The sequence below is a fragment of the Phascolarctos cinereus genome, unplaced genomic scaffold, assembly GCF_003287225.1.
Source record: "Phascolarctos cinereus isolate Bilbo 61053 unplaced genomic scaffold, phaCin_HiC Scaffold_4;HRSCAF=312, whole genome shotgun sequence".
NCBI classification, from domain to species: Eukaryota; Metazoa; Chordata; class Mammalia; order Diprotodontia; family Phascolarctidae; genus Phascolarctos; species Phascolarctos cinereus.
This window is the reverse complement of record NW_027555847.1, coordinates 711,464,693-711,491,407: the sequence shown is the minus strand read 5'-3', so window position 1 is coordinate 711,491,407 and position 26,715 is coordinate 711,464,693. Positions and strand designations below refer to the sequence as shown.

Here is a 26,715-nt window from a genome sequence, read left to right as displayed (position 1 = left end):
TCAGACACAGAGGTAAATGGCTGGATTTGAACCCAGATCACTCCCAATCTAGCTGCTCCATGGCAGTCCGAGCCCAGCTCTCCCCGCCCAGCCACCGGCCCCTCTCCATAACCTTCTCTGCTGGTGTAAACAGAGTGACCTTCAGGCAGCGGTGCCAAGCCACCTCATCTCGAGCCATTGGCAACTACGTGTGTGTTTGCTGGGGCAGGGCTGGCCCCTGTCCAGCATATTCTAGAAGGAAGACTCCAGCAGTCCGGTCAGGGACTGGCTCTGGCCGGGGACCAGGGGTCAAGTAGGACAAGAGGCCAGAACGCAAACACAGGATGCCAAAGGTCTGTTAACACAACGGTCTCCTTCTCTTTGAGATGAGCTCGGCATTGGTTGGCTCGGTGTGGCATGGTGTGGTGTGGTGTTGGCGTGGCATGATGTGGCGTGGCGTGGCGTGGTGTGATGGAAGCCACCTACGCTCAGGTTCCAGCTCTAGATCCTAGTATGGTGGGGATGGGGCTCGACCAATCTGGGCCTCAGTTTCTGCATCAATAAAATGGGGATGCTAACATCTCACAGGGCCATGAGATAACATTATGCACGTAGCACACTTTACATTCATGTCGCGCACTTTTATTATCTATAAATAACATATACCAATAACAGCGAGCATTTCTCAGGTGTTTTAAGTGCTTTGTCTGAGTTCTCTCTTTTGATTCTCAACCCTGGGAGGTAGCTGCACTTTATTATCTCCATTTTACAGATGAGGAAACTGAGGAGGGCAGACGTGAAGTGACTTGACCTGGGTCACACTGTAAGAGGCTGGGGCAGGATTTGAACTCAGGTCTTCCCAACTTCCAGTCCAAGGCACTAACCTCAGGGCCGCCTGGCTGCCTCACTATCTGCTCTAAGCTGTAACCACCAGAGGCCAAGCTGGAATCTCTTGATCTGTACAAAGGTGAGAGGCCCCCCCATTCCCAGCATGCTCCAGGGTATAGAGACCTCAGCTTATTCATAGACCAGAGCCGAGATCACCAAGCAGTCAAGCTGTCTTCCCTCGGAGTCCTCCAACACGGGGAGCTCACTCCCTTGTGAGGCAATGCCTTCTCTTTCTGGACTATTCTAATTTTTGATTTTTTTTTCTTGGAGGCAATTGGGGTTAAGTGACTTGCCCAGGGCTACTAAGTACCTGAGACCAGATCTGAACTCAGGTCCTCTTGACTCCAGGGCTGGTGCTCTATCCAGACAACTCTAGAAAAGTCTAGCAGAAACCTTGTCCCTGGTTATGCCCTCTGGGGCAAAAATGATCAATGCTAACATTTCTTTCACAAATTTCTCCCTGAGTCTTCTGGTCTCCAGGACCCACCCCATCTTGGTCACCTCCCTTCAGGCACACGCCGTTCCCCAACATCCATCCTAAACTGCGGCTCCTTTCCCAAGGGATCGTGACTTTAGAAAGCCCTTTCCAAAACTGAGTCCAATGGTCATACAAGTCGGACTCATTCTGAGAGCATTGGAATACCAGAGCCAGGCGGGACCTCAGAGGTCAAAGGGCCTAATACCCCTCATTCTACTGAGGAGAAAGCTGAGGCTCGGAGATGGGAAGGGGCTTGTAAAAGTCAAAATCCTGGGGTCCCGAGTCAACCCAATGCTCCCGCCCGTACACCAGGCCAGCATCTGTCTTTCCAAGTGACCGTCCTAAAAAAAGCCAGCTTCGATCTGTCACTCCAATACTGAGCCGAAAGAAGGAGCTCAAGGCTCCTTTTTCTCTAAGAAAGAAGGGGCAGTCACTGTCCTCGATTCCTTGCCTACGGACCGAGCAGGGGTGCCCTCCTCCTGGGCAAGAATTGGACTCGGGCCTCCTTTTCAAACAGACTCCCACAGTAATCTGTGCTGGCCTGAAGGACTCCCATGAAGACCCCGGTTGGAGCAGAAGGGCCAGGTCCTCAGCTTGGCAACGCAGCCCTGGCCCATCCCCCTAACAGTGGGGGAAAGAAAAGGGGCAACGCAGAGACTTAGAGGCTGAGCGCCAAGCCCTGCCTGGTGATTCTGCCCCGCTACAACATCTACACGTCCTCATTTTCATCTGCCATATTTATCCAACTACAGCCTTGTGCTGTGTCTATGCGCCTCTTGGGGCAATCCAAAGGCATGACCCTTGTCTGCATAACTTGACTATGAGTTCCACGTGGGGAGGGACTAAACTTTCTATTTCCTTTACACTCCCCTCCCTGCCCCCCAAGGGTCTCACGGTGCTGTGGGTATATAGTAGGTACTCGATAATTGCTCATTCACTGACTGAGAAAGGGGTAGGGCCTAGTCTGAAGTCAACTGGCCGCCAACAAGATAGACCGTTGTCGCGACACCGGGTTTTGGCAAGCACTTCTGAGAAAGGATGTTTTACCTCATGGTTGGGACAGACGTTTCGGACTCGGTCATGGACCGAAGGGAGGCCGAGTCGAAGGATAAGGAGCCAAAGCTTGACCGGCTGCTCTTCCTGGAAGAGGCTTTGAACAGTCCTTCGGGGCTGTCGTCGTCGTCGGAGACGTCATCAAAAGAGCCCAGGATGAAACTGGTCATCAGCCGCTTTTTGATCTGGGCCTGTTTCTGGTCTTCCCTGGAAGCAGAACGGAGCTGCTTTGCCTGAGAACCCAAAGGGGAGGTGGGCGACTCTGGATTCCCCGGCCCTCCCGGACCGCCAGCCTGAGGCTCGGTGCAGGCCGAGCTCACGTCTGATGGCACGGGCAGGCCTGGCTTCGTGGGCGGCGGCGGGCGCGATGCCAGCTGCTTCGGGTCCTCGGCGGGGCCTTCGAGGCACGCTGGAGCATCCAGTTTCAGACTCGCCGGGGCTGACCGACTGTCTGCATTTTGGCGGACTGGTTCCCCTCTGCTGCCACAGGTTGAAAAAGGCACCGGGCACAGGGTTTTGGTTTCAGACTTACTCTTGATAACAGACTTGGCGTCCGCCATGATGCCCCAAACTAACCATAAAAAAATTAGGTACGAAAGCAGCAAGGCCAGAAGGATCATTCAGGGACTCTGTAAGGAGAGCAGAAAGAGAATCATTCAGTGTGGGCACAAAACAATAATTTCTTACAGACACTGAAAAGAAGCACAAAGTAGAGAGAGCCCCAGGCCTGAAATCAGAAGACCGGGGTTCAAACCTTGGATTCCTGGAGCCTCTGCTTCTTTCTCTGTGAACAAGAGATCTTAGCTCTCATTTACAGAGGTCTTTATGGGCTACCCAGGGAGGCCACAGAGCTGGTAAATGTCAGGCAGGATTTGAACCCAGTTTCCTGCGTCAAGCCTTACATAACATGCTCTATGTAGAAAAGTGAGCCGATAACAATGGAATATCAGAGGTGGCATTTGAACCTAAGTTTGCTGATTTCAAGTCCAGCATTCAATCTACCCTCTGCCCATATCTCAGAAATTGACCCAGAGGCAGCTAGGTGGTGCAGTTGAGTCAGGAGGACCTAAATTCACATTATCTGTGTGACCCTGGGCAAGTCACTTAACCCCAACTACCTAAAAAAAAAAAGGTAATCCAACACTCATGTTAACTGTCACATTCTGGGAGTGATTCCCTTGACGTTCCTACGCATGCCTTAGTTTCATCATCTGGGAAACAGGGAGAGGGCAACACCCTGGGACCCTCATGAAAAACAGCAAAAGAACAGAGCTCTAATACTGAGAATGCACATTTAAAGATAAAGACTGGGGCAGCTAGGTGGCGCAGTGGATAGAGCATTGCCCCTGGAGTCAGGAGGACCTGAGTTCAAATGCGACCTCAGACACTTGACACTTATTAGCTGTGCGACCTTGGGCAAGTCACTTAACCCCATTGCCTAGCCAAAAATAAATAAATAAATAAAAAGACAAAGACTGGAAATCATTCTTTCCTGGAGTAAGACTCACCTGTATTTCTATCCTCCTTCCTTATCCTACTTGGTGAAAAACCCAGAACTCAGAAGATCATAAAATTCACAGATTTGGGACCTCAGAGATCATCTAGGTCCTCAAGGGCAGCCCTTTCACTGACTCCAAACCTCACAGAAGAAATTCTCTTAATAAAAGGATTTGTTCTGTAAAACTTGGACTCAGTCAAAAGGCTGCAACCGAGGACCTAGAAGGCTACACGTAGTCAAAGCTGCAGATTCCCCACCCTTGATCTGGTCAAACCCACAGCTGAAGGGAAAAAAAAAACCAACCCTGCAATATCCTGGAAAGCTGGTCACCTTGTCTCCGATTAAATACCTCCAGGGATGGGCAACTCACTACTTATCAAGGCATGCTATTCCCATTTAAAATAGCTGTAACTGTTAAAAATTTAACTGCCAAGATTTGCCCTCCCTGTAACTTCCCACGTGTCCCCCCCCCCAAACAGTCCTAGATTTCTCCTCTGAGACAGAACAAATCTAGTCCCAACCCTAGTTGACTGTATCACATCTCTCCCTCCCACATGGTGTCAAATGAAGCTGATGGCTCACACAGCTGGGACAGAGCAAGGTCACTCCATGTTAGTGGTTAGTGACAAGCGACGTAAAAGCCCTCTGTCTACCAGCATCCCACCTCCGTCCTGTCCTTCTAGACCTGAATTCTCAGCATGAGCTTGGCTCCTCTGGGGCTTGAGGACGAATGCATGGCTGGTCCTGGGGAAGACCCTGTATTTGGCTCAGCACTGGGGGGACACGGGACCTTGGCAGCCACCCAGTCCTCCTGTATCACCACTAAGCTTTACCCGTTCCACCCTCTGCCTGTCATTCTGCCTTCTGGCCGGCAGAACAAATCCACTCCCACTCCCACATATGTGACCGACGTTCCAATTCCTAAAGACTGCCACTGGGACTCCACTGAATCTTTTCTTCTCCCAGGTTAGACAAGCTCATTTCTCCCCATGATCCCCAAAGTCCTTGCTACAACATGGTGCCCAGGACCGAGTCATCTGGCAGTCAGTCTCAGGGCAGATGACAGATGGATCCTTATCACTCACTAGGGAGGATGTAGAAACCGAGTCAAAAGGCAACAAGGTTGGTCTGGCACAAGCCGTTCCTGAGGAAGCCCGGCTGGTTTCTTTTTATCATTGCTTTCTCCTGTGAATATTCAACAACTAGGCATGAGAACAGTAAGATCACTGCCAGTGAGTGACAGAGGCCCTGGGCCCTCAGCCCAGTTCTCACGATCTGTTAAGCTGTCATTTTAGACACTTGAAATTGCCTGGAGAGCCTGAGATGGGAAAGGGAGGCAAGGATCTAGGGGGCCTGGGGCATGTAGTATGCCTGTCCTGGAGAGGTCAGGGAGTGGGAGGGCAAGCTGGGTCAGGGAGGCAGTGCCAAGTTGGGCACCCAGAGGCAAAGCATCAGGAAGGAGACTGTGGGAGGCAGCAGGGCCAGGGAGGGGAGGGGGCCTGACGTCAAGCTCGGCAGCTTTCAGGGAGAGACAAGAGGAGTGGGGTGGTACACGTGGTGCAGACATTTATGAGGAAGTGCCTAGCATGCTTAGGTGGCTTGATTATTTGGGAAGAGACTTTCCTATATCATTAGGTTGTCCTGTGGCTACAATTAAAATCAGTTTGCTTTTGCTGAATGCACACAAACCTAAAAAAGAATATGGGAAGAAACCCACCAGAGGTTAAGAGAAATAAAAAGTAATAATAATAATAATAATGATCTCCATTTCTTTAGAGATTCAAAGTTTGCAAAGCTCTCTCTCCTCATAACTACCCGGTGAGGTAAGTAGTTTGTCCCCATTTCACAGACAAGATAACTGAGCCTCTGGGAAGTGAAGGGGGTTGCCATCCAGCTAGGGTGAGAATGGGTTCTGGAATATGAGCCTTTGGACTAGGGGGTCAGTGCCTTTCCTGTTACACTCCCAGCCAACGGAAACGACCCAAGACGGTGGTCCCAGTCCAACCGTGTCATTTAGTTAAGAAAACTGAGTCTCAGAAAGGCCGCAGAGGTCTCAGTTGTAAGCTGGGGGCATCGCACTCCAGGGATGAAGGGATGAAGGGCAGCTTTGAGGTCAGAAAGGTCTTCCCTTTGGCAAACGTTCCCATGTGACTCTGATCTCTCAGCCCTTTCTCTGTATCCCTAGCACTTAGCACAGTGCCTGGTATACAGCAGGCACCCAATACATGCTTATTCACTGTCTCTTTAGGACTGTAAGCTGCATACATGCACACATCCCTCTCTGCATCCACGGAGAGAGTTCTCTGAACCAATCGAAGCATGAATCTGAGGGACAGCCAGGGGGCGCAGTGGATAGAGCATGGGTCCTGAAGCCAGGAGGACCTGAGTTCAAATCTGGTCTCAGACCAAACACTTGACACATACTAGCTGTGTGACCCTGGGCAAGTCACTTAACCCCAATTGCCTTAAAAAAAAAAAAGCATGGGTCTGCACAATGGGACGTAGGGGAGAGAATATGGGCTGAAGGAGAGCCCATTCGTGCCTCAGTCAATAGCTTTCCATACCTGACATCCTATAAATCAGAAGAATGAACACCCAAAGAATGACAATTCTGTCTCAGAAAGCCTTATGGGAGAACGCAGGGTCAAGACTCATCCTACATTGGCCTGGCTGGAAGAATTTAGGCTTTGGGCTGGAGATGCCAGGATGGAGACAAAACAGATCTGACTCCAAAGGACAGGACAGGGGTGGGGAGCCTGTGGCCTTCACGCCTCCCATGGCCTTCTAGGTCCTTAACTGCGGCCTTTGACTGAACCCACTTTTTTTTTGGTGAGGTAATTGGGGTTAAGTGACTTGGCCAGGGTCACACAGCTAGTGTCAAGTGTCTGAGGCTGGATTTGAACTCAGGTCCTCTTGACTCCAAGGCTGGAGCTCTATCCACTGTGCCACCTAGCTGCCTCCTGAACCCACATTTTACAGAACAAATTTTAACAGGGGCACAAGAGTAGATGGACCAAATCCTGACAAATTTTGTTCTGCACACTGTGGATTCAGTCAAAAGGCCACACTTCAGGACCTAGGAGGCAAGGTGTGGCCTGAAGGCTGCAGCTTCCCTGCCCCTGGGAGAGGACAGTGCCCTGCTCAAGATCTCCCAAGCACCTATCTGGCTGGCCCTCTCCTCAGTATCCCCTCGCCCCATCCAGGCTATCCCCGAGCCTCCCCCCGCCGTCTGCCCCACTCCTAGGGCCTGTTTCTCTCCATCTCTGAAGTCCTGGAGCAGAGCACGGCATCTTACTCCAAGAAAGCATTTTATAAACCGCAGGTCCATGAGAAGCCGCATGGTCCTGGTCCTTCTGCCCTCAAGAGACCCCTGACACAGTTGTCCTGTTCTGTCTCCTTCCTACAAATGCACTCGCCTGATCAAAAACGGCGTGTGGCTGGCAGAGAAGGAGCCCCAGCGTCCACCCGACATCGAGGGATCAGAAAGAGACCTTCTACCAGCTTAGGGACCCAGAGGGTGGCTCAAAGAGAAGGAACAGCCTCCCCCCCAGTTCCGCCCAGAGGCTGAGCGCCCTGGGTTACGGAGCAGGAAGAACGACGCAACCCGAAGAGGAGGAGACCCGGGCTCTCGGACCCGGCTCTTCACTAATTTCTGGGTGCCTATGGCCACGTCACCTCACTTCCCTGTCTCTGTAAATCACAAGGCTTGGTCACCACCTACGGAAGAACCCGGCCCCCCCACCACCAAACCTATGTAATTCTGTGAGAACTTCTGCTCTAACAGTGGCAGGCAGGGGGATGGACCAAATCCCAAATCCCAGCCACTTTCTCTCAGCAATATTTGGCCAGCACTCTCAGCGGCATCAGAATGAAAGGCAAACACAGTCCTCTTAAGAAAACCTCTTTTCAGCCCCTACTTCGTCCTTCACTGACCTGAACACCCTGGACCAGTGGGAGTGATTCTGATGTATTGCAAAATGAGCTGTGGCTGCAGCAGCTGCACACGAGGGCCATGATTTCTCATAGACGTGGGGAACATAAACCACGCAACAGCCAGAGAAAGGAGATTTGGGGGGAGGATTCTGGTTAAATTTCTCATGTTACCGGATACTTCCAAAGGCTTGGGGGTGGGTGGAGGGAATCCATGTTAACTTACCACCATCAGTCAATAATAACTCTAATTTCAGTATTTTTCGCAAAGGATGGTCCCCATTTTAGAAATGGGAAGAAACCAAGGTCACGAATGATGAAGGCAGGGCTTTCTGAACGCCAGTGTAGTTCTATGCTAGTCATCAACAAACAGCTTCCCCGTTCCCCCCACCCCCCGATAGAATAACAGTCATTTACAGGTCATTTTAAGACTTACAGAGCACAAGAAGTTAAAGAACAGAGAGGGACAGCGCCTTGTCTCAGGGCACGGAGCTAGACCTTGCATTTGGACCTTGGCTATGCCCCTGCACCCTCTCTCCCCACACAAACACAGAAGATCAGAAATGCCCGCCAAAGACTTACCGACATGGGCACCCCTTGCACCGTTCACACCACCCTGGGGCTGGGATTCCTAGGCTCAAGACAGCTGGGCCACAATCACCACCTTTCTACAGGTTGCCTTGTCTCTGCGTCAGGCAACGTGGGAGGGACCTGGGTTACCACATGCTAGGTAAGCGATTGTGAAATACTGCCAGTTTCCACTGAGTATGTTTGTCTTCACTGGCCATTTGAGAAAGTCCTTCCTCCAGTCCTGGCCTCCGCTAAGGCCAGAGGTCCCAGCTGGACGGCTTGCCCGCCCAAGATGGGAACGCCCGCTTTCCTACCTGAGGCTTGCCACATCCTTGTATCTTAGGCCTACTTAATTCACACATGCCCATCATCCCCTCACCTAAGGCTTTTCATCTTTGTGTCTAAAACTCTCCCAGATAAGAGCACTTGGAAAATCAGGTCACTGATGGGCAGGGCAACCCCCAGCCCAAAGTGGACCAGACATAAAACAAGAGAGGGGCAAACAGGGTCAGGCAAGCAGTGCCCCACTCCAAGCCCCACTGGCCAGCAGATTGCAGTTTGCAAATTCAGAGACACAGAAGAGTTCTGATCTGGAGGTTTTAAACGCTGACCCCATCGGGGCTCCTTTACAGAGAGAAGCAAGGCACAAACCACCTGCGGGCCCCAGGCCTGGCAGTCACCAACTCAGAGACCCAGAAGGGACCATCAAAGGGACGCCAGGAAGAGAGCTATTTAGCTCACCCCCTTCCTTTCTCCCAAAGAGACAGTGATTTACCCAAGGTCAGAAAACCATTAAGTAACAGGGCTGGGATTTAAATCCGAACCCAGAACTCTTTCCATCACACGAATGAATAAAGAAAATTTTATTAAGCACTTACTATGTGCAAAGAGGGGGAAAGAAAAGAATGAGTATTTTATAAAGCACGTACTGTGTGACAAATACTCTACTAAGCACTTTTTACAACTATTATTTCATCTGATCCTCACAACAACCCTGGAGGTGGGTGCTATTTTTATCCCCATTTTACAGCTGAAGGAACTGAGACAGAGGGTAATTGATTCAGACAGGGTCACACTGCTAATGTCTGAAGCCTGATTTGAACTCAGCTCTTCCTGACTCCAGGCCCAGCGCTCTAGCCACTGTACCACCTAGCTGCCCAAATAACAACAATAATCATTTCTTCCTGGGTTTCTTAAACCTCTTTTTGCATATTGGACCCCTCTGACATCATGGTGAAACCAACCTGACTTGGAGTAATGTCCACCACATTCATTTTAAAGACAAGGAGACTGAGGCCTATAATGGGGCAGGGACTTGTCCAAGGTCACACGGAGCAAGGTCAGTGGCAGAGCCAGGGCAGAAGCCCATCTCTTCATTCGGGAACCTTCGGACTTTCTGGCCTGAGGCTTTGAGAGATGAGAATATTCGTCAATTATCCCTGCCTTTGGAGTGCTGCGGCCTCCCTCCTGGCAGAGAATTCATCCCTCAGCATGTCCTCAGTAAAGAAGGAAGCAGGCACTGAACCCTGAATTTCATGCTACCAGGGTCCAGGCAAGGGGTCCATGCACAAGTACGGCCTCCGATGTCCTCCCCCTCCAATCTATTATTTCCCAAGCTTCCAAACTCTCTCTTACAATCACGATTGCCGCTAGGGGGCGCCAGAGTGCACAGAGCACTGAGCCTGAGTGCAAATCTCATTTCAGATTCTTAGCAGCTGTGTGACCTTGAGCAAGTCACTTCACCCTGTTTGCCTCAGTTTCCTCATCTGTAAAATGAGCTAGAGAAGGAAATGACAAACCACTCCAGTCCCTTTGCCAAGAAAACCCCAAATGGGGTCACGAAGAGTCAGACAGGACTACAACAACTCAGTAATGACAACAATAAATGAATGTATGGATGTGGTCAGGTCACTTTGGGGTCAAAAATTTTCAGAATCAGGATCAAATTGTGCCTGCTATTTAAGGCTCTCCACAATCTGGCACCAGCCTAATCTCATATTCTCCCTCCATTCACTGGCCTGACAAGTTGGCCTACTTTCTTATTAAACTATGATATCTAATACTCTCCCACCACCAGGTCTTTGCCAACGATGCTAATAATAAAAATATCTGGCATCTAGGTTTGCAAAGTGCCATGCTAAAAGCATCATCCCCATTTTCCAGATGAGGAACTGAGGCTTAGAGAGGACCCTCCCCATCAGTATTCACATATACGCCAATTCCAGACTTCATAGGGTTTTGTTTTTCACTGATACATTTAATATTTTTTTTGGGGGGGGGTCTGGACTTGTGGTTTCATCAATAAAGAAATCACACCAACCTGAAACCTCTAAAATGGATAACTCTTTTGCAACTTATACTTGTGAAAAGGAAAAGGGGGGAAAACCTTTTCCTGGAAAGCCCAATGACTTGTTTGAGGCCATACTTTGTATGTGTCAGACGAAGGATTTGACCTCAGGTCTTCCGGCCCAGGCCTCTCCAGGCTATGCTATGCTGCCCCTAGGATGCATTGGTCTATATTATTTCCCTGCTGAGCCACAAACTTCATGGGGCGGGGGCTTTGTCTCACCTAAGGTGGGTGTCTTCTTCAGGGCCTAGGGCAGGGGTTTGTACATGGCAGGCTGTTAAAGTATTTGTAATGCATTGGTGAATGAAATACTGGGGAGGGGGGCGCAACCCACCCAAAGGAAGGGACAACTGTCATGAACCAGGGACTAGCTCTGCTCTGACCTGTGCTCGCTCGCGCGCTCTCTCTCTCTCTCTCTCCTCTCTCCTTCCTTCTCTCTTTCTCTCTCTTCTCTTTTTCTCTCTCCCTTTCTTTCTCTCTCTCCTTCCTTCTTTCTCTCTCTGTTTCTCTCTCTCCCTCCTCCCTTCCCCTCCCCCTCTCTTTCTTTCTCTCTCTCTCTCCCTCTCTCCTCTCTCTCCTTCCTTCTTTCTTTCTCTGTCTCTCTCTCTCTCCCTCCTCCCTTCCCCTCCCCCTCTCTTTCTTTCTCTCTCTCTCTCTCCCTCTCTCCTCTCTCTCCTTCCTTCTTTCTCTCTCTGTCTCTCTCTCCCTCCTCCCCTCCCTCCCCCTCTCTTTCTCTCTCTCTCTCTCCTTCCTTCTTTCTGTCTCTCTCTCTCCCTCCTCCCTTCTCCTCCCCCTCTCTTTCTCTCTCTTTCTCTCTCTCTCCTTCCTTCTTTCTCTTTTTCTCTCTCCCTCTTTTTCCCTCTTTCCTCTCTCTCTCTCCTTCCTTCTTTCTCTCTCTCTCTCTCTCTCTCTCTCCTCCCTTCCCCTCCCCCCTCTCTCTCCCTCTCTTTCTCTCTCTCTCTCTGTCTCCTCTCTGTCTCTCTCTGTCTCTCTCTGTTTCTCTGTCTCTCCCTCTCTCATTTCCTTCCAAGCTCTCTCCCCTTCTTGGACTCTTGAAATATTCTAATTAGCACTGGTGGTTTATCTCCCCCATTAAGCAGGAGGCACCCTTGGACATGGCACCCAAGCCCTCCATTTTAAAGAGGAAGAGAAACTGACATGGCTGAGGTCACCCAGGTATTCTGACATCTCAGCACTGGAAGAGATCCCGGAGGCATCTGAATCTGGGGCTAGAACCCAGGCCTCCTTGTTAGGCGGTCAGGGCTCAAGCAGGGTCTACCTCTTAGCCCCCACCGGTTCCCCAGTGCCTTGTACCCTCCCACTGTTTAATCTGAACCTTCTAGAGGTCACCAGTTGGGTGCAGCCCCACTCTAATCCCAAAGAATGAGGCTTCCTACCCAAATTTTTCTTTCGGCAAATGAACAAAAAATGAACTTACATGGTTATTATTGTCCTGCTCTTGTCCTAGGTCATTGAGGCCAGCCCTAGAGGGGCAGGTCGCCATCAGTCACAAGATCAATGACAGGCAGCCTAGACAGGCTTCCAATCTTCAGCCGCTGGGCCAGCCAGGGGTGGGGAGGTAGAGGGGAAAAGGGGGGAGGCATTTAAAGGGTTAACCTCCAGGGCTGACTCTCCTGGGGCCTGGGCCAAGTTCATTCCAAAGTCTAACACTCTTCCTGGGGGCACATACAAAACCCTCTCTATGAAGGGTTGTATTCTTGGAAAGGCTGAGGTGATGGAAGGCTCCCCCTCCTCCCACACTCACAACAACTCCAGAGTGGGGAGAAGAGAACTGAAGAGGAAGGGAGGTTCTCGGTAAGCCAGGTAGCTTCCAGAGAAGAAGGTCCTACAAGGTAATTCCTGGAGATCCCAAAGCAGACACAGCGACTGTTTATCCAAATGTCCTTGTGTTAAAATCTCAATTGTGTCCATTACCAAGAAATGAAATATGACAAAGGAAGAAGGAGTTCTTTTAGGGGTAAGGCATTGCAGTAGGACACCTGAGGTTCTATAGTTCAATTCCATTTTTTCATATAAGGATGATTCTGCTCTAAGCACTGGGTCTTACTTAAGCTAAGCAATGATTATTAACCTTTTTGAGGGAAGAAGTCAATCTTGGTGAGAGAAAATAATTTTTAAATTAGTTATCCTTTTGCTAGGATTTTGTTTAAATTTTTTCATCAATATAAATTAGATTGGACTTACAGTGTTCTTTCCCTGCTTTATTCCTCCCTGGTTTGGGTGTCAAGACCATACTTATTTCACATCTCAATGATTCATTTTTGTATTCATTCCTCTCAAAATCAGTGAGAGAATTCACTTACAAACCAATCTGAACAGGTGGGCTCCTCTGCCCCCACATCATTTTTACCTTGTTAAATTTCACTTTCTGAGACTGGATTGTTTACTTAAGAGGTCTATTTCTTGTTTTGTTAACCTAATACTGTATAATTTGTAGGAAATTGTTTATTTTCTAGAAGCAAATCTTGGTAAACAGCTGTCTGGGAGATCAGAGTGCCAGGAACATCGTGATGTATGATGGGGGGGAAAGAACTATTTTAAGTGGATAATTAAGCATGAGCTCCCAGGGTGAGGTAAGGCAGAAATTAAAATAGTCTATGGACAAAAAGCCATCTTCGATTTAGGGCTGGGATTGACCTTTAGAAATCACGTGGTGTGATCTTTCTATGTGGCCCAGAGAACAAAAGGAACTTGCTCAAAATCATGTTATGTTAGGGTCAGAGCCACTAGACCCAAGATTTCCCAGCTCTCAGCGCAATGTTCTTTCTCCTATCCCACCAACAGCATCGGGCTCAAAGACACGGTAAGCAAAAACAGACATTTTTGGACATGTGTCCAAAAACAGAAATTGTCCTCAAAAATCAGAACTTTTTTTTCCTTAAAGGTTTTTTTTAAAGTGGGGTTGGGAGGGAGGAGCAAATGAGGAACAAAAAAGAGGCTTGATAATTAAAAACAAAAATAATTTTTAAAAAAGAGCAAGTTGGGTTAAAACTGGGTCAAGGTAGGGTTGGAGTAATTATGGATGCAGCTAATTAAGAGACAACTAAAATTCTGCATGCTACTTTCACCTTAAGTGGTAAAATCAAGTAAAAAATGAAATTTCTTTAGATTAGCTGGAGTGTGGTTACTAGAGTATTCTCTGGGTTTGAATCTCGTCTCAAGTGAGAACTAGCTATGTGACCCTGGTTTGACATGGCTAAATAATCCTTTACCAGGAATGAGCCTCTAGGAATACAAAATGGTGCTCAGACATCACAGGACCCATACAAGGAGGCCTGTCTTAGGAGGCTGTAATCTACACACAGGGATGTTTCTCTGAGACCCAGTGCTTAGAGCTGAACCATTCTGACATGAAAATACTGTCACTGGTTGAACCACAGAAAGCAAGACTTGGGCAATTCCTTAATGACAGGTCACTCGCTTAGATGCCATCTCCCACAGCCACCTCCCTAGCTAGCTCAGGCCATGGTTCACCTAGTTCACCTAGACTCATGACGGTGGATTCCTGACTGGTCTTCCTGCCTCAGGCCTCTTCCTTTCCCAGTTCATCACCACTCAGCTGACAAAGTGATTTTCCCAAAGTACACATCTATCCTGCCCAATATACCCAGGGGGCTCTCTCTTACCTACAGGATGAAGTCAACTCCAATGCTTGGATTTCTCCACAACCTGGCCCCACCTTACCTCTCCAGCCTCAGGACCATAGCACGGTCTGTATTCTGTACACATCACGCCCTCCAAAACTAATGTATGTCACCAAGAGGCAGAGGGGTGCAGGGGAAAAGACATAGGTTCCAAACCCACTCAGATATTTACTCCCTGTGTGACCTTGGACAAACTGCTTAACCAAGCTGGCCTTCAGTTTCCTCATCAGTAAAATGGGGATAATAATAGCACTTCCCTTCTCAGGCTGTTTGGAAGATTAAATGAGATAAAGCACTTTGCAAACTCAACTTGTATATACCTAGATAGGTTTGTACCTGCTGTCTCCCCAACCCCATTAGAATGTAAGCTGCCTAAAGACAGGCTCTATTTGTCCTTGCATTTCTGATGCCCTGCACAGGGTCAGCATGTAGTAGGCACTTAATATTTGATGACAGACTGATAAATTGTTTCTCATACACAGCACGGTGGAAAGGGCTCAGGATTAGGAGTAAGACTTGAGAACTTGGATGAATGCAATATCACAGATCCAGAAAGTGAAGATGAAACTCACTGCTCGTCTCCTGATAGAGAGGCGACGGACTTGAGATGCACAGAGACAAATATATTTTTGGCCAAGGCTAATGCGGGAATTTGTTTTGCCAGCTTATGGATTGAGGGAGTTGTTTTTCTTTTTCTTTTCTTTCTTTTTTTTGTTCTTAATTTGCTCAATGAGGGGAAAGGGGAAAGTCATGAGAGAGATATGATTTTTTTAAACACTTGTTACTTGAAAAAGAAATCACAATAATAAACTTTTTTTGTAATAAAAAAGATTCAGGCGCAGTGGATAGAGCACCAAGCTTGGAGTCAGGAAGATCTGAGTTCAAATCCAGTCTCAGACACTTCCTAGCTGTATGACCCTGGGCAAGTCATTTTACTGTTTGTCTCAGTTTCCTCATCTGTAAAATGAGCTGGAGAAGGAAATGGCAAACCACTCCAGTACCTTTGCCAAGAAAACACCAAATAGGCTCACAAAGAGTTGGACTGAAAAATGACTGAACCACCATCTTTGACAAGAATGGACTTAAGGACCTCTAAGGTCCCTCCCAGCTCTAAGACTGTGTTCCTATAACCTCCTGCCTCTGGAGCTGTCTTGGCCCTGGCTACCTCCCATGCCTGAAATGACCTCCCACCCTCCTCACTGCCCACCTCTCAAAAGCCCTCATTCCTTTCAGACTCTAGCACTTCCTTGCCCCCATTCGCCCCCCCCTCACCTCCTAAGTGTTTGCATATATATTGTATATACCTGTCTATGCACCTGTATATGTCTTTGTTATCAGAATGTAAGCTCCTGGAGGGCAGGGACTGCTTTTGCCCCCCCTTTTTGTATCATTAATACTGTCCCTGGCACACAGTAGGTGCTTAATAAATGTTTCTTGATGGACTGAGGTAGTCATGCCAGGAAGAGAATAAGAAAACTTCATTTCAGAGAAATACATCATTTAGAGATTTTAAAAGATTTGGAACTGGGGCAGCTAGGTGGCACAGTGAATAGAGCTCTGGTCTTGGAGTCAGAAGGACCTGAGTTCAAATCCAGCCTCAGACACTTAACACTTACTAGCTGTGTGACCTTGGGCAAGTCACTGAACGGCCTCACCAAAAAGCAACCAAAGCAAAACAAAACAAAACAAAAAAAGAAAAAGAAAAAGAAAAAAAAGGTTTGGAACCTACAACAACTAGCACTGGCAAGGCTGGGGCATTATCACTAAGTATCTCCCAAGCACATAGCCCTGTGTACAATGTTTGTCAAGAAGAATGAATTAATGAATGAATGATATTGAATGAATATATGAATTATATTACATTATAAATAGTAACTGTATTTATGCTCCCTCTTTGGGGAAACCAGCCTAAATCTGACATTACTGGGTGTGGAGAGGGGGATGATTTGTTTCTGCTACTTAACTCAGTATGATCTTGAACAAGACCTTTCCTCATCTATAAAGGAGGGGGTAGGGTTAGAGGCTTTCTTTATGTCTTTTTTTTTTCTTTTTTAGTAAGGCAATCAGGGTTAAGTTGTAATGCAGAACATTATTTTACCATTTAGGTAGTAGGGCCCTTTAGGCCATGGAAAGCAGAAGTTGCTGCTTAATCTTGCCCCAGACTTCTTTCCTCCTAAATCTAAACAATAGTGAAATGTACTCTTGCATGGCTTAAGCACAGCCCATACCTCCAACACAAATGGATAAGAAAACTTGCAATATAATGGCTTTAGATAATTATGTTTATACCAGAAACCAGGACACCTGGGTCTGGTTTGTGTGATCCCTGACCTGTAATGATGGGGTGCTCGGATGCTTGTGCTTATACTTTTGCCCCCAAAATGCCTCCCTAGTCTCAGAAACACTATCTCTGACAACCACTCCCCAGCCCAAGGACACTCTGCCTAGCAGTATTCATGCATGGGCCTCAGCACGACCCTTATCTGGCTGCTCAGGCTCCAGCCCTCAGATCATATCTCCAGAAGCCTCCATTGTGAGAAAGTTTGCACAGCATTATCATATCTACACAGAGGGAGAAGGGTGTCCTTGACCAGCCCCCAAAAAACCTCTTCCTCTTGCCAGACTTCAAAGATCCATCCCCCTCCCTGTCCTGTATACTCCCTATATAAACCCTAGCTCGACCCCTGATGGGGGCTGCTTGATTTGGATGTGAATACCCCTGGCAGCCGCACACTAATATAATAAAGTCTACAATTTAAATTAGTCTGGGTCTAACTCGCTAATTTTTCAGTATAACAAAGTGACTTGCCCAGGGTCACACAGCTAGTAAGTGTCAAGTGTCTGAGGCCAGATTTGAACTCAGGTCTTCCTGACTCCAAGGCTGGAGTTCTCTCCACTGCACCACCCAGCTGCCCCACTAGAGGCTTTCTAAGGTCTTTTCCAACTCTGAACCTCAGAATCTACACCAAAGTAGGAGAGTGGGAGGGAAAGGAAGGGGGAAGGCAGAACTGGAAGGCTTAATTAGCTCATGTCCTGGTCCAGGTATCAGAGGACTATGCTAATACCAAGCAATGATGTCTTTCCTTCACTGGGAAAAGCTTAAAATGCTTCTGCTGCTTAACCAGGGGACCCACTGCCTTTGAAGCCTTCTCCAAACTCCCATTCCAGTGAGCCTGGGCCCCTCCCTAACCCTCTCTGAGCTTCTTCTTCATCTGTAAAATGGGAATATCCCATTTTAGGCTCTACACCCTTCACATGGCTGTCACTGCAAACTTAAAAGCACTATATAAATGTGTTATTATTGCTACTGTCACTGTGCTAAAGCTCCCTTGATGATATCTCAGCTGTCTCAACCAATCAACCTATAGACATTTATTAAGCACCTACTAGAAACCAGACATTGTGCATCACCCTCCTTGGCATTCCTCTGCCATGCCCCCAGAACTGTTCATCCTGGAAGAACATCTTCAGCCCTAGAACTCACAGCCTGCAAGTGCCTTGGAAGGCTCTTCCCAGAACCTCCACTGAAGGAGGCTGCCCAAGCTAGGTGGTGTTCCTCTGGACCCCACCACTCTCCCTTTTCTGCTGCCTCTCCATTAGAATGGAAGCTCCTTGAGGGCAAGATCTTTCTTTCTTTTTGCTTGTTTCTATATCCTGTCTGGCACATAGTCGGTGCCTAACAGAAGCTTGTTGGCTAACCAAGTAATAGCTGGGCACTGGAAATAAGTAAATCGATCCCTAATCTGGAGGCACTTCCTCACATTTCTTCCCCCAAGCTCAGAACCAATTTGGAACTGAATGTCCTTTGCTTTCTTGCAAAGACTTTTCACATGTAGCTGACACACTTGTCTTCAGGAAGGACAGAAGGTGCATTTCCAATGAGCTAATATCGCTACTATTTGCTAAAAAGTGTGTCAAGCATACACAAAAGCAGTTTCGAGGCAGCTATGTGACCTTTGGTCCTTCATTGCTTCATCCATAAAATGGGGACAGGTACCACCCTGGTCACAGATATCTCAGATCATGGTGAGGATACAACAGGACAGCAGATATGGGCAGTGTTATGAAAAGCAGGCTCTCCTACAGTGACCAGGCTAAGTTGTCTCAATCACTTTTTCCCCTGGGGTGATGGCCTTGGGTAAGGTAGATCAGACCTTAGCTTGCTCACTGGACAAATATGGATAATCACCTCTGCCCTGCTACCCTGGTAGGCTTGTGGCCAGGGGGAAGTGGGCATGGATGGAGATGGGCCTTGGGCAAACTCAAGGTAGCCAGAAGGGTGGTGCAAAGAGGGCTGGGTCTAGAGTCAATCAACAAGTCAACAGGGATTGATGAAGCATCTACTGTGTGCCCAGCATTGTGGTAAGCAAAGAAAGGCAAAACCAGTTCCTGCCCTGGAGGAGCTCTCTGTCTGTCTGGAGGCAAACAACTGGATTGGAGCGCCAGCTCCTTAGTGAGCTATGTGATTGCGGACAAGCTTAACTTTTCTGAGCCTCAGTCTCCTCATTCTTAAAGTGAAACTATTATAGATCCACACAGCCAACAATTAATTACACAGGGTGGGTGGGCAGGAGAGCATAAGCCAGCCTTGGGATAACATGTAAAGGAGCCCTTTCTTAGGCCAGGCCACCATTTTTCTTCTTCGGTCTCAATCTGGTGAATTTCTATTTATCCTTGGGAATAAGGTAGCTTAGGAAGGTCAGGAAAGGAACAGGTCATGTATTCCTGCAAAAATAATGCCCCCCCAAAAAAAAAACATTCTGGGAATCATCTATGGGTTTTTCTGTTTGTTTGTCTTAGAAGGAGGACAGCTTTTGGAAGCTAACATTGGATTGGCAACTTGTGGAAAGCAAAGGGCAGCCTTTTTATCTTTCTTTGTATCTCCAACAGTAGGCACTTAAAAAATGTTTCTTGAGGTGGCCCAGTAGATACCAGTGACATTTCCATAGCATGTTCAGATTTGCCAAAATCATGCTTTATACACAGTATCTCCTTGCTGAACATAACAACCGACCAGATGAGGTGTGGCTTTTACAAGGAATACCTCAGTCTTACAGATGAGGAAACAGCTCCTGAAGGTTACAGGACTTCCCCAGGGTCAACTTGTTAATAATTGTTGGTAAGATTTGACCTCACATCAAAGGCCAGCATTCTAGGAACCCACAGAAAGCAGCAAAGCTTGAGAGAACCTCAGGATGGGTTAGATGAGAAAGGTGGGGCCTGCCTCTGCCCCCAGAAGTTGATGACATTTCCTGGATCCAAACCAGAAATTTAAAGTCCCAGAAATACCCTCAAGTGCTTGTGGAACTTGGTAAGGGGTCCATACAGTAAGATAATCATTGATAGTAAACAGCAGATGGGAGAGGTCAGGTGGGGCCTGCCTCTGGCCCCGGAATATCATTCCTAGCATTGCCTTAATTTTTTCTATTTCACTGTGTTCTACTGTCTGTCTGATGGTCCATAAATCAGAAGTTTATTGATCGAAATCATTTGCTCTAAAATATGAATGATTCCAACTGCTAATGCCTCATGGAAGCTCTGGGAGTCCCGATTTTGGAAGCAGAGAAGATTCAGACTTGAAAGGTACCATAGACATTCTTTACCTGGTCTTTTACAGACGAGGAAATTGAGGTCCAGAAAGTGAAAGTGACTTGCCCAAGGAGGCCCAGAGTGGCTAGGATTCAAACTCAGGTCCTCAGAAGCCAAGTCTCACCCTCTTTCTTCTGCACCATGTGAATTTTGACTGACACTAAATGAAGTTTAGCTGGCATTTTAATATTGAGCAACAGGAAGGCAAGGTTGACCTGGATGTACACCATGGGGGTGTGGGGTAGAAAGAGATAAGGAAATAAGAGAGAGGAAAGGGAGGCGTGACCATGCCAAAGATCAATTCCACCTCCAATTTCAAAATGTTGCCCAGGGCTGCCCCTGTACCCAGGAAAGGGGGAAAGAACTCCTCACTTCCTCCTCCTCCTTCTCCTCATCCCTCAGCACCATAGAGCACCCAGGACTCAGAGCTCATGGGGAAGGTGGGGAAGGCTGGGAGAAGCCAGGACGGGTAGCCTGGCTGCAAATCTTCATGAATCAAAGGGGATTTGTGGCCTGGCCTGCAGAATATCCTATCAATCCCTAGTTCTAAATAGCCAATGGGATGGAGGTATAATCCCTCTGGTGACATCCAACTAGCATCTCAAACAGAGATTAAATCCACATCCCATACGTGTCACAGGAGCAAAGATTTAGAGCCAGAAAGGTCCCTAGGAGGCACCTACCTAGAGTAGCCATTTGATTTTACATGTGAGAAAACTGAGGGCCAGGGTCAGCCAGGTGGGGAGCAGCAGGGGTGGGACTGGCCCCCAGGGTCCTAACTCCCAATTCAGAGTGCTTTTTTTTCCTATTGCACTATCCTGAAAGAAAGGCAGATTCAATAACCTGCCCCCCTCCACCCTCACCCCTGAACTCCAGGGAACAGATCATCTCACCATAAACACAGAACTTTTCTGAAAAGCTGCCTTTCTCAGGATTTAGCTTGCAAAGCTCGGATGGGCCTGGGGGAATTCTGTACTTCCAAACAGGCCCGGGTTCAGAAAGGAAGTTACCTCGATCTGGTGGGCCACACAGGATCCCAGTGGAAGTGATTTTTTTTTTCATCCTATGGGCTGGATTCATTTAGAGAAGCTGATGACATTTCCTGGTTCTGAACCAGCACTGGAACATCCCAGAAGTACCCTCAAAGACTTTGGGGATTCAGCAAGAAGCCCATAAAGAGAGAGGACAATCAGATAACCATTTACAGTAAGTCAACAGAAAGGCCAGTTGGCTCAGTAGGACGGGTGCATTTGTCGTAAAGCTTTCAGACAGACACTTTTATTAGACACAACAGGATTCAACTTTCCCCTGGAAATCTCAGCTTGAACAAAACGGAATGTTTTTGCCAAGATCAACCTCGCTCACCTTCCATTAACTGTGACTCAGCCTTTCTAATCAGTGAAGGGAAGTTCAGGGGTCCACTGACTTACCCCGGGGTAGCTCGGCTGATGGCAATCGGCGTGCCCATGTTCTGCTCCGAGGGTCAGGGATTGGCTCGCTAGAGTGTGCAGTGACTCTCTAAGAAGGCACTTTGCAAATGTCACTTTCTGATTAAAGGGCCCCTGCTGTTTAAAAATACCCCGGGAGCGCTTAACCATTCAAGGTCTGAGAGGCAGGCATTCAGAAAGCCTGGAGGGGCAGCCAGCACCCTGCCCTGCGCAGACCTGGTCCTTCTAGCAAACGGGCGAAAAGCCAGCATGGCTGGGCAGGGGGATGTCAACGTGGGCTGTGTAATTCTCTGACGGCTTTTATTCCAAAGATAAAGGGGAAATGGAAGCAGAGAGAGCCCCTCAGCACGGATGCAAGCTATTCTCTGGATGCAAACAGATCTCAGCCTTCCAGAGACACCCACTGGGTGGGGGAAGGATGGTCACTTGATTCCTGGCTTGGCCCAGGGTGGCTAAAAGTGGAAAGATTTCACCGAGTCCAGCCTTTCACGGGTTAAGGCTTCCAAGTATTCCAGAATCACCTGACTATTTAATCATTATGCAAGTCCCCTCGGACTTTTTCCTCCATGACTTACACGGGCTTAGGAAAGGGGAAAAACAAACAAGCCACTGGGAGCCCTTCCCTCTTAAGGCACAGCTTAGGCCAGAGCTGTCCTTAAGTTAAAAGAAACTAGTGACAGCAAAGCGTTCCCAGGCAGAGGGAGAGGACAGTCATGTGGGACAAAGGTCACCTCTAATCCAGGTTGAGCCGGTGCTAGGCTCTGAAGGACACAAGTCTCTCTTTACCACCAGCTAAGAACCACAGACCCAAAGGGGAGGAGGCAGCAGGCTCCTTCCGTGCAGTCGTTCCAGATCAACAGGCATACAATGTTTCCTGGGAAAAGCAGCAAGCCACCAAGAACGCTGGGGAAAGCCTCCTGCCCTATGGAGGTGCTAGCTCACTTGTTTTTGCCTCTTCAAATAGCTGAATCTCATAAGATCACAAAATGTTGGAGTGGTAGGGAGCTTAAAGACCATCTTCTAACCCCCTCATTTTCCTATAGAGGAAACTGAGGGCCAGGGGCATTCAAAGACAAAGAGCCCGACCAAGATGGCTAAGATCAGATACTCACTGGCTGTGTGACCCTGGGCAAGTCACTTATCCCTATTTGCCTCAGTTTCTCATCTATAAAGTGAGCTGTTAAGGAAATGACAAAACCACTCCAGTATCTTTGTCAAAAAAAACCCCAAATGGGGTCCAGAAGAGTGGGACAGGACTGAAATGACTCAACAACAAACATCTGACACAAGCCAAGTGTTCTTTCTACCACACCAACACCTCTTCTATCTACGTTCATTTACTAATTCCCCTTCTTCCCTTCCCTCCCCTAGGCCAAGCCCGTCATTTCACACATGAGGAAAACAAAGTCCACAGAAGTTGGCAGGTTTGCCAAAGGTCTCCCAGGCAACCCCAGTCCATGCACATGAACCCTGCAATTCCTTAATCTGATCCTAATCTCTTATTAATCAACCTTACCACCCCAAAACCTGTTCCTCATCTTCGCTGTGACCTCCAGTCCTCCTTGACTGCACTCTTCTCCTTCCTCCATCTTGAGTGAACTAATTCGGGGCATCTCGGGTCCTATGGAGACTTTGCCCAACCATGCCTCAGTGTTGGGTAACCCCAACTTTCATGCTTTCACCCCTATCCAGGTACCCCTGGAGAATCTAGGGAACCCAAAGAATCCCAAGTGGGCCCTTGCTACAGCAAGGCATACTTGACTGGCTCACCCACAGAGGCTCTTCTAAACTGTCCACCCCTCCTCGAACCTCCCATGGCTCAATCTCTCTCCTGACCTTGTTGGCTGAGAACCTTCCCTTCCTTTTCGTCCTGTTCCCACCTCCTCCATCCATGAAGAAGAGGTGGCTCTTCCCCTCCACCACAAGACAAACCCTTCTGTGCCTACAGTCCTTCATTCTCGCTTCCTGCCTGCAGACCACGATTCACCTGGAATCCATCTGTCCACAGCGACGAAGCTTCCCGTCACTGACAAAATGAATTTCCTCTTCCCCCTCCTCATCCTTGACCTAGCAGTAGCCTTTCACGCCGTCAATCCCCTACTTCTCCTGGTTCTCTCTACCCTGCCAGACTTTTCCTTTTCCTTGGTGGATCTTTATGGAAGTCACATACTCTAACTGTGGGTGTTCCCCAAGGCTCCATTCAGGGCCCTCTTCTCTTCTCCTTATACACTATTTCATGTGGTGATTTCATTCCCATGGATTTAATTATCACCCCAATGCACATGATTCTCAGATCTATGGTCCATCCCTAACTTCTCACGATGTCCAGTAATCAAATAGCCAGCTGCCTATCGGATATGTCAGGGTAGATAAGTGGCGCAGTGGATACAGTGCAGGTTCTGGAGTCAGGAAGACTTGACTTCAAATCCCACCTCAGACACTTATTAGCTGGATTATTACCCTGAGGAAGTCAGTCCCAGCTAAATCCCACCTTCTCCAAGAAGTTTTTTCCCAGGAGCCCTTAATGTTCCACCCTGCCCAGAGATTATCTTCAATTTCTCCAGCATACTATACCTCTTCTTTTGCTGTGAGCTGGCCCTTGGAAAGCAGCTGCTGGGTTTCTGGTGGTGTATTTACATTTTTTGGTATTCCAAACACTTAGCACACTATAGGGGCTTAATAAATGCTTCTTGCCCCTGCCTTGAGCTCTCTGCCTCCACATTTCAGCCAGCCAGCTGTCTTAATGTTTGCTGAATGAAGCACTAGGTTCCCCAGAAAACCCAGAATGAACTATCCATTAGAGCTGGGGTGCATGTGAGTTAGGGTTAGAGTTTCCTGGTTCAGGGGCTGGCTCCATCAGTCAACAAGCATTCATTAAACGCTTACTGTGTGTCAGGTGCTGGGGCATGTTTGGGATCGTTGCCTGCTCCTGGGAAGCTATTTGTTGTGACTTTTGGGATTGCTTAGGATAAAGGTATGGCAGCCTTAGAATCAGAAGAGTGCCTCATCTTCTAGAAGAGGAGATTGGGACCCAAGAAGGCTGAGCGACTTCCTCAAAGCCCTCAGGCACAAGTGGCAGATGGAGGCTGTCCCCTGACTCTACCAGCCTCCCTGGCTTTGCCTTAAAATAAGGAGGTGGAGCAGTGGCTAGAAGGCCAGTTCTGGAGTCTGAAAGACCGTTCAAATCCGGCCTCTGACACTTCCTAGCTGTGTGACCCTGGGCAAGTCACTTCACCCGGCCTGCCTCAGTTTCCTCCTCTGTAAAATGGGGATCACATTGACACCTCCCTCGAAGGCTGGCTGGGAGGATCATGAAATCATTGTATGGCGCTTAGCACAGTGCCAGGCATACAGTAGGTGCTATACCAACATTAGTAATCCTGCTTAGCTATGAGGAAGACGTCTGAGCTCCCGTCTGCCTGGCCCAGCAGGTTCCTACGGACGGGCTCCTGGGTCCCAGCATTCATTCAGTGCCCTGGGTCAGTGCTGGCCCTCAGGCCCCTTGCGCCTCGAGACGCTCCAGACCAGCCCGGGGTGGGGGGGTGGGGGAGTGGAGCCGTCTCTCTCCCCCCCAGCAGGGAGCAATGACCTCGGGTGGGCTCGGGACCCAACCCCTTGCCTTCTCCAGCGTTCCCGAGGAATGGGGGGTGGGGGGATACTGCGTGAGCTCCCCCAAAGTCACCGAAGAGCTAGGAAGGGGGCGGGGTCTTCCGACAGCAAACCCATTGCTCGGACGGCCCAAGGGCACCGGCCTATTTACAGGTGGGGAAACTGAGGGTGGGTGAGCGCCAGGCTCGAGGGGAAGGTCCGGCTACGGGCTGCACAACCCTCTCCCGCCCCGCATCCCCCGGGATACTCCCACCCCGGCTTACCGAGGCATGGCGGAGGAGGGGCTGCTCCCCACTCGGGGGGCGGGAGGAAAGGGGTGGGGAGAGGGCGGGGAGGAAGGAGGAAGGGACGAGACCGCCCCTTCCGGCTTCGCTGCCTACAATGGTTGCCATGGTGCCCGCGCCCCCGCCCTGGGGACTCCCCGAAGGCACCGCTCTCCCTCCCAAACCTTTCCAGGCTCCCCAGTGCCCAGGGACAAACCCAGATCTCCACCCTTCGGCTCCAGTCCATCCCCCACCAAGGTCTAGCCCAGCCCCCAGGCATCTCCCGAGGGCTCCTCGTTCTTAGAGAGCCAGGGCGGAGGGTCCGAAGAAATCCAATCCAATGCAACGCAATCAGCACAAATTAAGCATCGGCTGGGTGCGAGGCACTGCGCTAAGAGCTGAGGACCCAGTGAACAAAGGCTGCCCTCAAGGAGCTTACAATCTAAAGGGGGTTAGATAGCGCGCGACCACACACGGGAGCAGCTGGAGAGTCCAAAGATGGCTGGGGTCTGCTCTGGTGGCCGAATAACTCCCGGAGGGCGATGGATCATAGCCGGTTGTGGCAAGAACTGCCTGCACCCCGCAAACCAAACCGCTCTCCCTCCTCGGATATCTCCCCCCCCCCGCCCCCGCCCCAGCAGGTCGCTCAGACTAAGCCCCTCGAGTCATCCCTCTCTACATACATTCAGCTATCCCTCCCCCACTTAAGCCAGTCTTGTTCGGGTGTGCTGACCACCAGGATAACACAGAACCTCTTCTGGCTAGTGCTGGGGGATCCCCGCGGACAGCCCCCTCCCTGACACCGCCTCAAGCGCTTTCAGCCCAAGTAGACCAGGGTCGCCCCAACAGTCTCTGCCTTCACTGCATCTCTACCCCGCACGCCCCATATCCCTGCCTTCTGCCAAAGTCCTATGGGCTCAGCTGGTGCAAGCTTCTCCCAGGCTCCCCCGCCAAAGGTAGGGAAAGACACGACTCCGCTTTGTTTCCCAGTGTGAGGGCATCCCTCGGGGGCCGGTGGTTCTTTTATCTAGTGCCACCAGTCCAGCAGCCTCCCGAGCCCCCAGACTTTGCTACTAGCTTGGTACTGCAAGCTGGTGCCTCCTTCCTTCCCCCTCGGATGTGTCTGCCCCACGAGAACCCAAGTTCCCACAGAGCATTTGGGGCCCATCTCTTTGGCTTACACTGCACCCCCAGCTCCTGGCAGTGTTTGGGCCCCTAGCAAAGTGCTGTTTTTTTTCTAGGGCAGGCCCCCCATCACATCAAGCTGGCCTCCCCCACCCACCCCCTCAGAGATGCTTTATCAGCAACAGGCCCTGACATTCTTTGCAAGTCTGACATCTTAGGCATTTAATAAAGGGGGTTGAGTCCCTGAGAAGACACTTGGTCTAAAGCACTGTG

The 26,715-nt window shown here is 49.2% G+C and overlaps 1 protein-coding gene and 1 long non-coding RNA gene across 2 annotated transcripts in view; one reads left to right on the top strand and one right to left on the bottom strand.

The window, feature by feature from the left end:
- ACACB (acetyl-CoA carboxylase beta) overlaps positions 1-21,529 on the bottom strand; it is a 115,943-nt gene extending 94,414 nt beyond the window's left edge. Inside the window, 2 exon segments of the mRNA XM_078154385.1 lie at positions 2,393-3,027; positions 21,428-21,529. Of these exon segments, the coding sequence (XP_078010511.1) occupies positions 2,393-3,018 (626 nt within the window). The 5' untranslated portion in view covers positions 3,019-3,027; positions 21,428-21,529.
- On the top strand, positions 12,428-18,156 carry LOC110222831 (uncharacterized). The gene is made up of 3 exons (XR_002328496.2): positions 12,428-12,596; positions 14,397-14,474; positions 14,891-18,156. It is a non-coding gene; the product is annotated as an uncharacterized LOC110222831 (long non-coding RNA).
- Positions 21,530-26,715: the final 5,186 nt, after the last annotated feature.